Raw genomic sequence first — 18,196 nt, forward strand, 5'->3', positions numbered from 1 at the left:
AAAAACTCCAACCAACTTCCTCATTTTTTTTCCTATATACCACAACTTTATTGTTAGGATGAAAGAAAAAAAATAAGAGAAAATAATGGCTAATTTGTATTTACAGCTCTCAACAAGTCAATGCTTTGTGCCAGTGACATCACATCAGGTTACCAAAACAATTACGTGTAACTATTTATTAACTGAGAGCTATCGATCAAAATATAAGTGGTCAATGATTTATCATTATATAGACAAAAGACGATTCCCAGTTGGAGCCTAGTTTGTCACCTACATGTAAATAATATTTCCATTAGTTTAACATAGAAACAAATACATGAGGTCATTTCTTTTGAGCATGATAACCAACTAACTAACTAAGGATATTTCTAAGAGTCATAAACAAGATACTATGTAAATTCAACAACTTAAACAAAGTAAGTTTCCTAATAAACTGAAACGGAAACAATTAGAGATTACTCAGTTGTCAAGTCCATCTTTCAAACAAAGAAAGCGTCACGAGCCACACATGATAAATTAGTCCTAGTGGCAACCTTCCCACCATTGATATGAATGAAGCTTCCAACATAATTAAACACCTCAGACCCGGCAACCTCATGATTCCCCAACTTGTGAACCCTTTCTGTAATCGGATCATACACAATCAGTTGATTATTATCCGCCTCCAACAAAAACGCACCTTTTATTCCACACCCCAATGATCTAGCAACTGTAGTTTGAAGATCAAATGACGTATATTTAGTCCACGATGAAACCACTCCATATTCTTTCATCACCCACACCTCAAACATCTCTATAGACTCAATACTTAAACAACCGATCACCGCCAGTGATTCAGTCATTGCTACAACCTCCCAACCAACAATCAAATTATCTTCAATACATCCAGAAAATTCAAACTGAGGTGGCATTATGTAATTAAACACCTCCTCACGAAGATCAAAACACACAATCAATTTCGTGTAATGATTATCCTCAACCCCAACAGCAGGCCAATGAAACTTCCTATTCAAAAACACTCTACATGCCGACTCAAGGATTACAAAACCAAGAGGAGTTTTAACCTTAATCTCCCTCCATGAATTGGTACTCATCGAGTAGATCTCAACTTGCTTCGACACCATACCATGATGCCCGATCCTCAACACCTTGTAGTCCTTTACAACATCATCAAACCCGAAACCTAACCCAACATGAAATGGATCATTTTGATAACAACAAATAGGCGAAATAGGCAAAGTCTTTATAAACCCTAGTAGCAGGATTCCATAACAAAATAACCGAACAAAGCGGAAAAACACTCAAACAAATCAACCCGTTACAGCTCCCCCAAACTGCTAACGGTTCTGAAACGTCAATTTCGATTGGGATTTTGATTGATTTGTAAGAAAAATCAGATAACATCAAACCAACGGTATGGTCATATGTGGAAGTTGGGGTAGTGGATTTTTTAGGTATAAAAAGGAAAGATGGATCTGAGATAGTGGATTGATTTTGAAAATGTTTGGAGATGAAATTAGGGTTTTGAAAGAGGGAGTACCATGATTTGCAAACGGATTTGAAACGGAGAAGATATCTAGTAGGAACACGCGACAAGATATCAATGATTATGTCTGTAGGCAGCTCTTTCGACATTGAAATTCTTCGATAGATAGGGTTTCTGATCAACTGTTATTGTTGTGAGCTGAATGGAGTGGAGTGTATGTATATATTATTTAGGGTTTCTCTGTTTAAAGAAGAAATACAGAGACAATCACTAATTACCCATGTATACGTTAATCAGCTGGGCGATAATAAAGCGGCATTGGATGTGGTTTGCTCTGAGACGGAGGTGTTACCGGACGTGGGTATTAATCCGTTGTATAGTCACCATCTATATAGATGTCGATGAAGAATTGGGGTTTCCTCCTGGTTTTGGTTCTATTTTTGGAGCTGTTGGAACTGACGCATTGAATTCTGTTTCTGGGCTTAAAGTGATGGGTATTGGGCTGGAAATTCCTACCCCACCTACTGGTGGGCCATTAGTGGTCAGTGTTAATGGGCCGTCTTTTGGGTTTAATGATGAGCCATTGGTTGGTGTGCATGGACCGGTTAAAGTTGCTGTTTGGATTAGCGACATGGACAGTGGGCCTAGTGCCCTTAATGGGCCGAGATTTTTTTTTTTGGACTTACGAGGAATAATTCGGGGCCTAGTCTAGGATTCGGTCTCAATAAGGTCGTGGTTGATGCTGGTCGGTTGAAGAAGAAGGGTGTTAAGTTTGGTTCAGGAAGCAATGACTATTTTTTCTCTTCGTGATGAGGAGGATGACCCTGTTGTTGGAAGTCTGTCGAATCCTTACTAAGATTTTTTCGAGAAGACTCTTAACCCTCTTAAGGTTGAAGGAAACTTGTGGGCTCTTCTAAGGAGTCCAATTTGGGCTTCCCAGAGTTGTTCCCTCATGAGTCTCTTTCAGGCAAGGAGGTGACCCTTAGAAAGGTTACTAGGAAGGTCTCAAAGTCGGGAGCGAGAGGGAAGAAGGCCTCGATTAGCACGGAAGCTCTTGGACGTCCTTGATGTGGTTCAACTTGCTTGGTGTGATTGTTTTCATTTCTCTGTTGTTTTCATTTTTTTTTATTTTTTTTGGATTGTTGCTTTGCCCTCTCAGTGTGTTTAGTTCCTTGTTTGTTCTTTGGTTGGGTGTGGTGTTTTGGTCGTTCCTGTTGTTTAGGTTGATCAGTTGCTCGGTTTGTATGTTTGGATTAGTTATGCTCTCCCCTAGATAGTTTTATAGGTTTTTGAAGTTTAGATTTTGCTTTCTAAAGGCGTAGCGTGTTAGGCCTCTTTTTTGTATTGTTGTTTTAATTGGTTCATCTTTTGATGAAATTCTTTAGTTATAAACAATGGCGTAACTTGAAGATAGTAACATAGGGGGCGAAAATAATAACTTGGAGGCAAATAGTATAAAAAATAATTTATCCATAAAAAATTTAAAATATTACACTAGAAATTTTTTCATTGGCAGGCGTGTGCCCCCTCCGGATTGCTTTGTTTACTTTTAACTTAATTTTACAACTTATCTTGTCTAAAAGCTTACCCATTAATGTAGAAAAGGGGTGTTGTCCCCATCTGACCAATTTGTTTCCAGGCCTACCTTTATTCTTCCAATTCTCAAAAATAAAAATTAAAAAGAAGCTGGGTTAAGCGATCGTGGACTATTCCGACTAATCTTTTTTCGATTGATTCACTGTCAACCTCTAATCTACATCTTCAGGTAAGTTTCTATTTTTTCATTTATGTTTTTGATTTGGGTTTTTTTTTTCTAGAACATAAAACATGTACGATATTAGTTTTTTAGGTTTTTGATTTGGGGTTTTGTTTGAAAGTGTCTCTCTCCAGCCTTATATTAGATTTTGATGTGTTAATAGATAGAAGATGATAAATTGGTGGGTTTGATGTTTTTATTAAAATACACTTGTTTATTTGTGTTGTCTTCAAAATTACTCGGAAGACTTGTATAATTGAAGTGGAGTGGTTTGGTTAATGGATAGAATTTTGTGATAAACAACTAACAGACATGCGAAATAGAGCGGTTTAGTTAATGGATTAAATATAAATGGTTAAAGTGATTATTGTGTAGTTTTTGTAACCTTTACAATAAGAATATATATGGAAAATATGAAATTTGAAGTATACTGTAACCTTGACAATATAAACAAATATATTTGTAGGTGAAGTATGGATGATGAAGATGAACTTTTAATCTTCCTTATTATATTTTGGTATGTGAGATGTAAAATCATATCAAGAGGAACAAAAAGAAATAGAGATCTCACTTCCGCGTTAAGTGGACATGCTTATACACAAGAATTATTAGTTGGATCAAATACACAATGTCATGAGCTAATGCGTCTCTCACGTGATGCGTATGTTCTATTATGCAATCATTTTAAACAAAAAAATTGGTTGCAAGACAGTAAACATATAAGTGTCGAGGAGAAGATCGTGATATTTTTAACGGTTCTTGCACAAAATGATCGGTATAGGGCCACAAAATATAGATTTCAACACTCGTTACGAACCATTCACATATGTTTTCATGAAGTTCTACAAGACAAGGAATGATGCAATTTGCGCGAGAAATCATAGGGCCGACATATCTCGATGACCCAAATGTTACGGATAGACAAAGATATTTGAGAGAAATGTTTCCGGTATGTTTTATTGAAGTAGTTGTTTACAAACTAAATTTATTTATATGTTAATTTTTATATAACGTTTATACAATGAAGGGAGCAATAGGTGCACTTGATGGGACACTTGTACATGCAATTGTGCCTAATAAACAGCAATCTGCTTATAGAGGTCGAGGTGGTGGTCGTTGCTACCAAAATGTTTTAGCAATATGTGATTTCAATATGATGTTTACATTTGTTTGGGCTGGATGGGAAGGTATAGCACATGATTCTAGGATACTGAATGAAGTAGTATACAATCCAACTTCCGGTTTTCCTATTCCTGCGCCAAGTATGTACCATGTTCAATTATTGTATAAAGTTCCATTTCCCAGTTTACACTATAAACTATATATAAATATAAATGTTATGGCACTTATATATTTTTGCAGATAAGTATTATCTATGTGATGCCGCATATGCCAATACTCGAGGATTTTTGGCTCCATATCGCAACACAAGATATTGGTTGGCAGATTTTCGACGTAGTCGAGCTTTGACCGACAAAGAAAAGTTTAATCATGCACATGCACAACTTAGAAATGTCATTGAACGTTCTTATGGTGTCTTGAAAAAAAGATTTCCGATCCTAAGAGAAATGGCTCAATTTTCATTTCCGATACAAAGAAATGTGGTGATTGCTTGTTTCGCGATACACAATTTTATTAGAAAATGGAATATTTATGACAAGTATTTTATGGAGTGTGACGAAGATACTCTTTTTGACAATGATGAACAACCCGAAGGAGATGGAGATGAACCACCTGATGGAACATATGATGATTCTCAAAATTCTCAATATATGGCTAATTTACGTGATGAAATTGCTCAAAATTTAGAGCAAGGGACTTGAATATTGAAGTAGTAAGTTTAACAGTTAAAGTACTTCATTTGGCTCTATTTTGTTGATATGTGTATTTGACTACTATTTTGAAGTTTAGATAACTTAAGTTGAAGTATCTTTCAGTAGACTTTGAAGACTTGCAAACTTGTATTCATATAAATATGTATTTTCTTTTAGTATTGCAACTGTATCTTGCCATTTGGATGCAACTGGTCTTAATTTGAAATTTGAAGATCTATTGTCCTTCTTAATCTATAGCTTATATGTCATTTACGTCTATAAAATTTCTTTCATGTGAATAATATGCTTCATAATTGATTTGGGATACTAAAATTATAGCATAAGGGTAAAATTGTCTTTTTTGTCATTCAGACTATTTATTCAGCAAAAAAAATAAACAGGATAATCTATTCAGTGATTACTAGATATGGTCATTCAATATCCATAATGCCATCTTTATCCATATGTGATTTAATAGGAAAAAAAGTAAACAGGCCCAAGTTTTGCCCCTGGTTAAGTTTTTCGGAAAAAAATCACTAATTGAACATGTTACACCCTTATAAGAATATGTTCAGTAGTAACACATAACACAAACAATTCAAACCCAAAAGTCCAAAGGATAAGAGAGGATAACATTTTGCATTGATAATTTATTTTTTTTATTTTTTTACCAGCATTGATCAAATTTAAATACTAGAATTAGTACTTCATCTTCTACATCAGTAATAAGAGAAACGAGTTGCCCATCTTTCAAGCTTTGAATTAAGAAATGTCTTCTAAAATGTCAGCTTACTTAACAGTTTCAGATATACACCAAAAGTCAACTTCAGTTACAATCAATCCACAACCAGTTTCTTGGCCACTAATCGAATTCCAGCGTTCTGTTGGTAGTCATATGGTTCCAAAGAGAAGTAAACATCCACAAACGAACCTGGACGAATCAACGCTTCAAGCTCTGCCACATCATACCTACTAAACACAACCCGTTGCAAGGATGGTGATCCTGATGATGACCCTTTTTGGTATATCTCAGTGGTCCATCTAGCATTATCTCCTTCAGTTACAGTGGGTAATCTGTACAACATACATAATACAGAGTAGTAATTAAAAACAAAATGCAATTCCGACCCATATACTTGTGAAGGGATGGATTCAGGTTGAGTTTTGTCTCAATTCAACAAAAATGGGTCAAAAGTTGTCCAAAGTTTGTACCTTTAAAGCATGTAAGTTATAAACCCCTAAATCAGAAAAAGTACCTCAAGTACAATCTTTGTAATCATATTTGACATTAATATTAATTAATTATAACTAACTATATATAGAAAAAAGAAATATGCAGACAAATGACCCAAATCCCATTTCAAGCGGAACAAAAAAATTCTATTTTGACCCATAACCTAACCGGTCCCGCCCAACCCAACCCATAAAAGCCTATGTGAAACTAAAACAAAGAGACTTACTGCAATCTAACGGTGGGTGAGTTGTAAAACCCGGGCTTTCGGCTCACAACGGGTCTCCACTCAGAGCTGCTTTCCGAGTCCACAAACCGCTTAGCAACATTATCACATGCATCCAAAACGTTACATAGACTCGGAGACACATCAACCACAAAGCTTAATCTAGGCCTTCCAGCATGATCAACAAATCTGCTGCTTAATCCAAACCGTACTTTTAATGCATTACACCTGATTTGCAACGAGGCGTCTCTATGAAGTATTTGTATTTTCTGGGGTCCGCGAAAAAACGGGACAGCGGCTACAGTGACGGACGGTACAGAAACTTCATCTGGTTCAAGAAATTCAGTGGTTTCAGTGATGGTATGAGATGCAGTGGCGGTATAAGATTCTTCGTCCATGGCTTCATTTGATTGAAGGGGTTCGTTTTCTATTTTATCTACAAGTGGGCCCATGTTAAAGGGGTCAGGTTGAGAACGGCCCGGTTCAGGTACTTCTGGAGTTTGTTCTGTGACAATAATTGGATGATTTGGTTCGATGTTTCTGCTAGATGATGGTGGGCTAGTGCTCGGGCTAGTTCCGTCTAGAGCGGCTTTCGCGTTACTACGGTTTCGTGTGGTAGCATTTGGAGAAACCCAACTGTTTTCGGTAAATATATCTGGAAGGCTTGATTCCTACATGATTTGTGCAGATTAACCATTTAAAAGCTTCTCATTAGACATGGATAATGGATCATTCTTGTAACAATAAAGCTTTTAAAATCACATTTAACCGCATTACATATTTACTAAAAAAGATAGATACACGGATGGGAAAAAAAAATTTCAAGAGGTTAACCAAATTGCTCCTTATAAGAACTTTTATATTGTGCATGAACCCTTTTCGACCCATTACAAGTCTGAATATTCCGCTAATAGTTAAATTTCCATCCATATGACCATATCTTTATTCCAATAAATAACAACTTAATCATGAAATCAATTTCATACAAGTTTTCCAAATTGTATACAAATAATAACTGAAAGTTTCTCTAAAGAGAGAACAAAGGATGCAAACTGCAAGCTGAAAAAGTGAGAAATTACCAAGAAAAGAACAGTTGCGCAATACTTGAGAACTTCAAGATTCATACGAACGTCATCTAAACTCCTGATATAATTGTAAAATAAAACTCAGTTCTGAACAAAAATGCTAATATTCCTTCACATCGTCTAATAACTCATGAAATATATTTATACTTGACATGTAACATAAAATCAGGATAAAAACCACAAACTTTCGGATACACTCAAATCACAATTCTCAGCTTCTACCAGGAAAAATCATCAATCCCAATTATATAACAAACGATGAAATAAATCAATCTTACCGGTGCGATTGCTTTCCGAGCCCAAAATAAGCCGCCAAACTAGCCATCTGAACAAACGGAGAAGCTATCATTAGCATATCAATGGTACAAATTTTATTTAACAGTACAATGAGTTTCTTACAAAATGATGTAACATGAAAGATGTACCAATGATATTAACTAGTTTTTCCTCTTTCATATATCTCTTTATTCATAATTTTATACACTGCCACTCTGTAAATAACTTTTTGTATCCGTAACATATCATCCTAAAGTAAGTATGCAGGCATAAACACTTTTGATCCTTCAAATACTCAAAAGTACCATTCTTGAAATGACAATTATACCTTCATATCACCAGCTCTTCTTCCAAACCTCTGAGTCAACAAAGCTAACGAATCGATAATTCCTTTTGGCTCAGGCGGTGCCCGATTAATCTGCGCAAACGCCTCCCTTAACCGCACACAATCAAACCTATTTATATTATGACCAGCCCATATCCTCCCTAAACAAACAAACATCTCAATTGAATTAGCCACACAAAACTACACAAACAACAAGACAGTCCATTACTGATCACAATTATACAAATCAAACCTTAAATTACCATGTAAGATATCGAAAACCTTATCGGCTATATCAGAGAACGATGGGGCTGAAATGACAGCGTCTGACGTGATGCCGTTGGCTCGGACCGATAATGTGGAAATATGTGAAAGATCATGTGGTCTTACTAATGTTTCATAGCTATTAACTTCAACTAATTTTCTAGGGCAAACGAGAATTGACCCGAATTCCAAGATAGCAAACCCTTGTCCGGGTCGGGTCGGAACTGTTGTTTCTAAATCGAAGAAAGCTATCTCTGATCGGTCCGTGTTTGATACCATGTTTTGAGATTGTGTGAAATTGGGAGGTGGATAGATTGAAGCTTTTTTTATGTTAGTTATTTTTATGGCGCGAAAATGGAAGTGTGTATTTGTGGTGTTGTGTGTGATTTGTTTTATAGAGGAGGATATTATGGATGGAATAAGAATGTGGGTTTTGGGGTTTAGCTTTGACGAGAAGTTATGCAAAGAAGAAACGTGTGGTATTACCTTTCTACCCTTGCACAAGAAAATGGTGTTGTATTAGCTAATTTATAACTTGTTTTTCAATCCTAGAATTTGAAGAAATGTTGACTCTTAAATGTAAGGATATTATGACCCAAAACAACGTAAGTGATTCAACAAGATCACTCACCGATAGTAATTCTACAAGATTACTAACCCACTTAATGAACGAAAGATTATAAATGCAAGAAATGTAAATCAACACAAGAGATAACGTGGTTATATGCAATCGTTGTGATTGCTTTAGTCCACGGACCAACTAGAGAATGTATTTACTGAATATTTGTGATGTGTTTACAATGAGCTACAAGAGGGTCTATTTATATAATGGTTTAAAGAGTAAGCTAAAAACAATTCCTTGAAGCTTCATGTGAGTTTCCTGACAGCTTCATGGAAGCTACATGTGAATTTCCTCACAACTTCGTGGAAGCTACATATGAGTTTCCTAACAACTTCGTGGAAGCTACATGTGAGTTTCCTAACAACTTCGTGGAAGCTACATGTGAGTTTCCTGGAATCTTCCCTCTAATTGTTTAAAGTTCTCCATATCTCCAACAATCTCCCACTTGGAGACTTTGAACAAACCCAACCTTCGTCAACCCAAAATATCAACGATCTAACCAAGAACGTTAAACCACCATTATACCGTCAAACTCCATTTGGGACACGCACACTCAACACATACTTAGGATGAGCAGACTTTTGATACAAGGTCTTCAACACTACTTGTTAGAATTGAAACATTAACTCTCTAATTCTCTAGTTGGGGTCTTCTCTCATCAATTCATTAGAAGACCAATTGAGGTAATGCAAAACCTCAATTTCTCTGTCGTAACAACCTTAGTAAACATATCAGCAGGATTCTTCGTACCAAGAATTTTCTTCAATAATAAAGTACCATCATTTATATGTTGTCGAATAAAATGATACCTTATCTTGATGTGTTTCGTACGACTATGAAACACCGGATTCTTCCCAAGATGTATTGCACTTTGATTATCACAATACAAGACGCAATAGTCTTGTCTTTTACCCAACTCACCTAAGAAGTTCTTCAACCAAACAAGCTCTTTAGAAGCTTCTGCAATAGCCATATATTCGGCCTCGGTAGTTGATAAAGCAACACTCTTTTGTAGTCGAGAGATCCAACTAACCGCCGTCTTCCCTATTGTGAAAACATAACCCGTAGTGCTTTTCCCCGAATCATCACATCCACCCAAATCAGCATCCACATAACCCCTAAGTATGAGATTGTTTTTGGAGAAACACAATCCCATATTAGAAGTACCTTTCAAATAACGAAGCAACCATTTGACCGCTTCCCAATGCTCTTTCCCCGGATTAGACATATAACGACTTACAACTCCCACTGCTTGAGCAATATCGGGTCTTGTACAAACCATGGCATACATAATACTACCCACGGCCGATGCATATGGAACCTTTTCCATATCCGTTTTGTCGTTTACCGTCTTTGGTGATTGACTTTTTGATAACTTAATCGTGCTACCCAAAGGCATAGAACGAGCCTTTGAATTCTCCATATTAAACCTCTCTACTACTTTCTCAATATATTTGGATTGAGACAAGTATAGAGTACCTTTCACACGATCACGCACAATACTCATGCCAAGTATTTGCCTAGCACCACCAAGATCTTTCATCTCGAATTCACGGGAAAGTAATCCCTTCAACTTGTTAATTTCGGACATGTTGGAACCTGCAAGTAACATGTCATCAACATACAACAATAAGATTATATAAGAAGACTTTAGTTTCTTCAAGTAGCAACAGTGATCCGCTTCACATCTTAAGAAACCAATCTTCTTCATAAAATCATCAAACTTCAAGTACCATTGCCGATGTGCTTGCTTCAATCCATACAAACTTTTCTTTAGCTTACAAACCCACTTCTCTTTACCCTTTACCTCAAAGCCCTCGGGTTGCCTCATGTAGATCTCTTCAACAAGATAACCATGCAAGAATGCGGTCTTCACATCTAGTTGCTCTAGATGTAAGTCTTCGGATGCAACCATAGAAAGTACCAAAAGAATAGTAGTCATCTTCACCACCGGTGAAAATATCTCTTGGTAGTCAACTCCTTTCTTTTGTTGAAAGCCTTTAACCACCAAACGAGCCTTGTACCTTTTCTTGCCATCCAACTCATTCTTGATTCGATACACCCATTTACTTTGCAACGCCCTTTTATCATGAGGTAACTTCACTAGTGACCAAGTTTTATTCTTCTCAAGTGACCCCATCTCTTCTTTCATGGCAAGCTCCCATTGTATGGATTCTTTTGTCTTCCTTGCCTCAAAGTAACTTTCGGGTTCACCATTCTCGGTATATAGCAAGTAGTTTACTGATGGAGAATACCTAGGATTAGGTTTGGGCACTCTAGTCGAGCGTCTTAGTGTAGGAGTAACCGAAATGGTTGGACCGGTTTCATTTGTATCCTCCTCATCACTAGAACTCGCACTATGTTCGAAATCATCACCGCTTTCCGAACCATCCCCATCATTAGCATTTTCTGACGCCTCACCGTTCATTGGCAATTCATTGTTTCCCGTACTCCCACTAAAACCTGTAAGATCATCAATAGAAACATCGTTAAAAGTAACATGACCCGGTTTAGGACTCCCCGTTTCCGGTTTGCCATAGACCGAATCTTCATCAAAAGTAACATCGCGAGAACGAATTACTTTTCTAGCCTCGTTATCCCAACAACGATAACCCATTTCATCCGACCCGTAGCCAATGAAAATACACTTCTTTGACTTAGCTTCAAGCTTGTCTCTATCCGCATCTTTGGTCTTCACATATGCATTACACCCAAAGATCCTAAGGTGACCATAACTCACCTTCTTACCTTGCCATTCTTCCTCGGGAATTCGAAAACCCAACGGTGTTGAGGGTCCCCTATTTATCAAATAAGCCGCCGTGTTAACCGCATTCGCCCAAAATATTTTAGGCAAACCGGCATGTAGTCTCATACTCTTAGCCCTTTCATTTAACGTACGATTCATACGTTCGGCGACCCCATTGTGTTGCGATGTCTCTGGTACCGTTTTTAACATTCTAATACCGAGCTTTGCACAATGGTCTTTAAACTCAAGACTACCATGTTCCCCTCCATTATCCGACTTCAAGCACTTGACCTTCAAGTTAGTCTCATTTTCTACCATAGCTTTCCACTTCACAAATGTATTAAATACATCAGATTTAGCTTTAAGAAAATAAACCCATACCTTTCGAGTGGAGTCGTCAATGAAGGTGACATAATAGCGAGAACCTCCATGTGATTCTACATTGGTTGGACCAAACACATCCGTATGAACAAGCTCCAATTTCTCCAACTTAGGAGCATTTCCCGATTTCCCAAAAGTCACCTTCTTTTGCTTCCCGTATACACATAGTTCGCAAAATCCAAGTTCTACCTTTTTTAAATCTGGAATTCTCCCACTCGAAACAAGCATCTTCATACCCTTCTCACTCATATGCCCGAGTCTTCGGTGCCATAGAGTTGATTCGGACTCAACATTAACCGTAGCAACCACCGTGTCTTCATCAAACACTTCAACCATATAAAGAGTTCCCCTTTTATGTCCACGAGCCATGACACAACTACCCTTAACCACCTTCCATTGGCGGTTTTCAAAAGTAACCGTGTTACCTTCATCATCTAATTGACCAACCGAAATAAGTTTCCTTTTTAATTTAGGAATGTACCTTACATTTTTCAAGGTCCAATTAGAGCCAAGAGTAGTCTTCAATACAACATCTCCAATGCCCTATATATTGAGTTGTTTGTCGTTCGCTAATCTCACCTTGCCTTGATATGAACAAAAATTCTTCATCGTGCTTTTGACTTGAGTAGCATGAAACAAAGCTCCCGAATCTAAAATCCAAGACTCCATAGAATTTTCAACACTACATAAAAGTGCATCATCACTTTCTTCCTCGGTCAAGTTCACACCTTTCGCCGGACCATTTTTACAATTCCTTTGAAAGTGTCCTTTTTGATTGCAACCCCAACAAACAGCTTCACTTCTATCTTTCGATGGATACCTCTTCTTAGACTTCTTTCTACCCTTCTTCTCACCGCGATCAAATTTCCTACCACGGTTGTCGGTACTTAACAAAGAACCGGATGTCGATTCCCCCGAGTTTCTCCTATGAGTATCTTCACCAAGAATCAAATCCCTTATTCCTTCAAACGCTAGCTTGATAGTTCCCGTAGAGCTACTAACCGCGGTAACCGTACCCGACCAACTTTCCGGTAATGATGAAAGCAAGATTAGTGTCTTTAACTCATCATCAAACACAATATCTACCGATGCTAACCTCGATATGATGTTGTTGAACTTGTTGATATGATCCGTTGCACTCGTACCTTCCTTCATCTTCGTATTGAATAATTGTCGCATGAGAAAAACCTTATTAGAAGCGGTAGGTTTCTCATACATGTTAGAGAGTGCTTTCAAGCAAGCAAACATCGTCTTCTCATTCACAACATTGTATGCAACGTTCTTAGCAAGTGAAAGACGAATCGCACCCAAAGCTTGGCGATTCAAAAGCGTCCAATCGGCATCGTTCATGCCTTCGGGTTTGGTCTCTAACAGAGATTGATGTAGCTTCTTTTGATACAAGTAGTCTTCAATTTGCATCTTCCAAAAGCCAAAGTCTCTCCCATCGAATCGGTCGATTCTAAACTTCCCGTCTTCCGCCATCGTTCCCTTAACGAAACCTTATGCTCTGATACTAGTTGTAAGGATATTAGGACCCAAAACAATGTAAGTGATTCAACAAGATCACTCACCGATAGTAATTCTACAAGATTACTAACCCACTTAATGAACGAAAGATTATAAATGCAAGAAATGTAAATCAACACAAGAGATAACGTGGTTATATGCAATCGTTGTGATTGCTTTAGTCCACAGACCAACTAGAGAATGTATTTACTGAATATTTGTGGTATGTTTACAATGAGTTACAAGAAGGTCTATTTATAGAATGGTTTAAAGAGTAAGCTAAAAACAATTCCTTGAAGCTTCATGTGAGTTTCCTGACAGCTTCATGGAAGCTACATGTGAATTTCCTCACAACTTCGTGGAAGCTACATGTGAGTTTCCTAACAACTTCGTGGAAGCTACATGTGAGTTTCCTGGAATCTTCACTCTAATTGTTTAAAGTTCTCCATATCTCCAACAATCTCCCACTTGGAGACTTTGAACAAACCCAACCTTCGTCAACCCAAAATATCAACGATCTAACCAAGAACGTTAAACCACCATTATACCGTCAAACTCCATTTGGGACACGCACACTCAACACATACTTAGGATGAGCAGACTTTCGATACAAGGTCTTCAACACTACTTGTTAGAATTGAAACATTAACTCTCTAATTCTCTAGTTGGGGTCTTCTCTCATCAATTCATTAGAAGACCAATTAAGGTAATGCAAAACCTCAATTTCTCTGTCGTAACAACCTTAGTAAACATATCAGCAGGATTCTTCGTACCAAGAATTTTCTTCAATAATAAAGTACCATCATTTATATGTTGTCGAATAAAATGATACCTTATCTTGATGTGTTTCGTACGACTATGAAACACCGGATTCTTCCCAAGATGTATTGCACTTTGATTATCACAATACAAGACGCAATAGTCTTGTCTTTTACCCAACTCACCTAAGAAGTTCTTCAACCAAACAAGCTCTTTAGAAGCTTCTACAATAGCCATATATTCAGCCTCGGTAGTTGACAAAGCAACACTCTTTTGTAGTCGAGAGATCCAACTAACCGCCGTCTTCCCTATTGTGAAAACATAACCCGTAGTGCTTTTTCCCGAATCATCACATCCACCCAAATCAGCATCCACATAACCCCTAAGTATGAGATTGTTTTTGGAGAAACACAATCCCATATTAGAAGTACCTTTCAAATAACGAAGCAACCATTTGACCGCTTCCCAATGCTCTTTCCCTGGATTAGACATATAACGACTTACAACTCCCACTGCTTGAGCAATATCGGGTCTTGTACAAACCATGGCATACATAATACTACCCACGACCGATGCATATGGAACCTTTTCCATATCCGTTTTGTCTTTTACCGTCTTTGGTGATTGACTTTTTGATAACTTAATCGTGCTACCCAAAGGCATAGAACGAGCCTTTGAATTCTCCATATTAAACCTCTCTACTACTTTCTCAATATATTTGGATTGAGACAAGTATAGAGTACCTTTCACACGATCACGCACAATACTCATGCCAAGTATTTGCCTAGCACCGCCAAGATCTTTCATCTCGAATTCACGGGAAAGTAATCCCTTCAACTTGTTAATTTCGGACATGTTGGAACCTGCAAGTAACATGTCATCAACATACAACAATAAGATTATATAAGAAGACTTTAGTTTCTTCAAGTAGCAACAGTGATCCACTTCACATCTTAAGAAACCAATATTCTTCATAAAATCATCAAACTTCAAGTACCATTTCCGAGATGCTTGCTTCAATCCATACAAACTTTTCTTTAGCTTACAAACCCACTTCTCTTTACCCTTTACCTCAAAGCCCTCGGGTTGCCTCATGTAGATCTCTTCAACAAGATCACCATGCAAGAATGCGGTCTTCACATCTAGTTGCTCTAGATGTAAGTCTTCGGATGCAACCATAGAAAGTACCAAACGAATAGTAGTCATCTTCACCACCGGTGAAAATATCTCTTGGTAGTCAACTCCTTTCTTTTGTTGAAAGCCTTTAACCACCAAACGAGCCTTGTACCTTTTCTTGCCATCCAACTCATTCTTGATTCGATACACCCATTTACTTTGCAATGCCCTTTTATCATGAGGTAACTTCACTAGTGACCAAGTTTTATTCTTCTCAAGTGACCCCATCTCTTCTTTCATGGCAAGCTCTCATTGTATGGATTCTTTTGTCTTCCTTGCCTCAAAGTAACTTTCGGGTTCACCATTCTCGGTATAGAGCAAGTAGTTTGCTGATGGAGAATACCTAGGATTAGGTTTGGGCACTCTAGTCGAGCGTCTTAGTATAGGAGTAACCGAAATGGTTGGACCGGTTTCATTTGTATCCTCCTCATCACTAGAACTCGCACTATGTTCGAAATCATCACCGCTTTTCGAACCATCCCCATCATTAGCATTTTCCGATGCCTCACCGTTCATTGGCAATTCATTGTTTCCCGTACTCCCACTAGAACCTGTAAGATCATCAATAGAAACATCGTTAAAAGTAACATGACCCGGTTTAGGACTCCCCGTTTCCGGTTTGCAATAGATCGAATCTTCATCAAAAGTAACATCGCGAGAACGAATTACTTTTCTAGCCTCGTTATCCCAACAACGATAACCCATTTCATCCGACCCGTAGCCAATGAAAATACACTTCTTTGACTTAGCTTCAAGCTTTTCTCTTTCCGCATCTTTGGTCTTCACATATGCATTACACCCAAAGATCCTAAGGTGACCATAACTCACCTTCTTACCTTGCCATTCTTCCTCGGGAATTCGAAAACTCAACGGTGTTGAGGGTCCCCTATTTATCAAATAAGCCGCCGTGTTAACCGCATCCGCCCAAAACATTTTAGGCAAACTGGAATGTAGTCTCATACTCTTAGCCCTTTCATTTAACGTACGATTCGTACGTTCGGAGACCCCATTGTGTTGCGGTGTCTCTGGTACCGTTTTTAACATTCTAGTACCGAGCGTTGCACAATGGTCTTTAAACTCAAGACTACCATATTCCCCTCCATTATCCGACTTCAAGCACTTGACCTTAAAGTTAGTCTCATTTTCTACCATAGCTTTCCACTTCACAAATGTATTAAATACATCAGATTTAGCTTTAAGAAAATAAACCCATACCTTTCGAGTTGAGTCGTCAATGAAGGTGACATAATAGCGAGAACCTCCATGTGATTCTACATTGGTTGGACCAAACACATCCGTATGAACGAGCTCCAATTTCTCCAACTTAGGAGCATTTCCCGATTTCCCAAAAGTCACCTTCTTTTGCTTCCCGTATACACATAGTTCGCAAAATCCAAGTTCTACCTTTTTTAAATCTGGAATTCTCCCACTTGAAACAAGCATCTTCATACCCTTCTCACTCATATGCCCGAGTCTTTGGTGCCATAGAGTTGATTCGGACTCAACATTAACCGCAGCAACCACCGTGTCTTCATCAAACACTTCAACCATATAAAGAGTTCCCCTTTTATGTCCACGAGCCATGACACAACTACCTTTAAGCACCTTCCATTGGCGGTTTTCAAAAGTAACCGCGTTACCTTCATCATCTAATTGACCAACCGAAATAAGTTTCCTTTTTAATTTAGGAATGTACCTTACATTTTTCAAGGTCCAATTAGAGCCAAGAGTAGTCTTCAATACAACATCTCCAATGCCCTCTATATTGAGTTGTTTGTCGTTCGCTAATCTCACCTTGCCTTGATATGAACAAAAATTCTTCATCATGCTTTTGACATGAGTAGCATGAAACGAAGCTCCCGAATCTAAAATCCAAGACTCCATAGAATTTTCAACACTACATAAAAGTGCATCATCACTTTCTTCCTCGGTCAAGTTCACGCCTTTCGCCGGACCATTTTTACAATTCCTTTGAAAGTGTCCTTTTTGATTGCAACCCCAACAAACAGCTTCACTTTGTAACACCCAAATATTTATGGTACATAGAGTTATAATGATGTACGTTTAGTGGGTGAAGCATAGTGTAAAAGTTAAAAGGTCAGAATCTGCCCAGACATGGGTGTGCGCCGCGCACCATAAGGTGTGCGCGCCGCGCACATGCCCAGCGACAGAATTCTGTCTTTTTCTATTTTAAGTTTAATGAGGGGCTTTTTGGTCTTTTCACTTGAGGCCGGATCTCAGGCCTTATCAGCTGGTTTGGATCCACTTTTGGATCATTTTCACATCCATTCATCACTCTCAAGTATCTTAGAGAGAGAGGGAGAATTCTAGTGAGAGAATTGGGGTTTTGGAGAGGAAGGAGCTTGAATTGATCAAAGTCTCGGGTTTTAAAGTTGTTCACCTCGTTCCTAGCTACGTTTTGGTTGTTGTGGTAAGTTCTAACTCCGAATTTCATTGTTTGATTTGATATTCAAAGTTAGGGTTTGAACTTGATTTGTAGAGAAACCCATTTAAAACTCTTGAAGTGAGTTTGTTGATGCTAG

The 18,196-nt window shown here is 38.0% G+C and overlaps 2 protein-coding genes and 1 pseudogene across 2 annotated transcripts; 1 reads left to right on the forward strand and 2 right to left on the reverse strand.

The window, feature by feature from the left end:
- Positions 1-219: 219 nt before the first annotated feature.
- Positions 220-1,921, reverse strand: LOC139858294 (putative F-box protein At3g20705; annotated as a pseudogene).
- A 1,210-nt stretch (positions 1,922-3,131) lies between these two features.
- Positions 3,132-5,178, forward strand: LOC139856803 (uncharacterized). The gene is made up of 4 exons (XM_071845509.1): positions 3,132-3,251; positions 3,709-4,191; positions 4,270-4,504; positions 4,605-5,178. The coding sequence occupies exons 2-4, from the start codon at positions 4,099-4,101 to the stop codon at positions 5,063-5,065; spliced, it is 789 nt and encodes a 262-aa protein (XP_071701610.1). The 5' UTR covers positions 3,132-3,251; positions 3,709-4,098; the 3' UTR covers positions 5,066-5,178.
- Positions 5,179-5,678: 500 nt separating this feature from the next.
- On the reverse strand, positions 5,679-9,036 carry LOC139860589 (protein NEN1-like). Its single transcript, XM_071849335.1, has 6 exons — positions 8,463-9,036; positions 8,203-8,360; positions 7,877-7,923; positions 7,593-7,656; positions 6,517-7,184; positions 5,679-6,130 (listed from the first exon to the last, which is right to left on the reverse strand). The coding sequence occupies exons 1-6, from the start codon at positions 8,740-8,742 to the stop codon at positions 5,893-5,895; spliced, it is 1,455 nt and encodes a 484-aa protein (XP_071705436.1). The 5' UTR covers positions 8,743-9,036; the 3' UTR covers positions 5,679-5,892.
- Positions 9,037-18,196: the final 9,160 nt, after the last annotated feature.

This window comes from Rutidosis leptorrhynchoides, chromosome 7, assembly GCF_046630445.1.
Source record: "Rutidosis leptorrhynchoides isolate AG116_Rl617_1_P2 chromosome 7, CSIRO_AGI_Rlap_v1, whole genome shotgun sequence".
NCBI classification, from domain to species: Eukaryota; Viridiplantae; Streptophyta; class Magnoliopsida; order Asterales; family Asteraceae; genus Rutidosis; species Rutidosis leptorrhynchoides.

What these genes read in the sequence shown, in the direction of transcription:
- LOC139856803 (XM_071845509.1), top strand. Translation starts at nt 4,099, where the DNA reads ATGATGCAATTTGCGCGAGAAATCATAGGGCCGACATATCTCGATGAC. An exon ending in ATTTGAGAGAAATGTTTCCG is followed by an intron (nt 4,192 to 4,269) that starts GTATGTTTTATT and finishes TATACAATGAAG; the next exon opens with GGAGCAATAGGTGCACTTGA. An exon ending in TTTTCCTATTCCTGCGCCAA is followed by an intron (nt 4,505 to 4,604) that starts GTATGTACCATG and finishes ATATTTTTGCAG; the next exon opens with ATAAGTATTATCTATGTGAT.
- LOC139860589 (XM_071849335.1), bottom strand. Translation starts at nt 8,742, where the DNA reads ATGGTATCAAACACGGACCGATCAGAGATAGCTTTCTTCGATTTAGAA. An exon ending in GCGCAACTGTTCTTTTCTTG is followed by an intron (nt 7,185 to 7,592) that starts GTAATTTCTCAC and finishes CAAATCATGTAG; the next exon opens with GAATCAAGCCTTCCAGATAT. An exon ending in TCACCCACCGTTAGATTGCA is followed by an intron (nt 6,131 to 6,516) that starts GTAAGTCTCTTT and finishes TATGTTGTACAG; the next exon opens with ATTACCCACTGTAACTGAAG.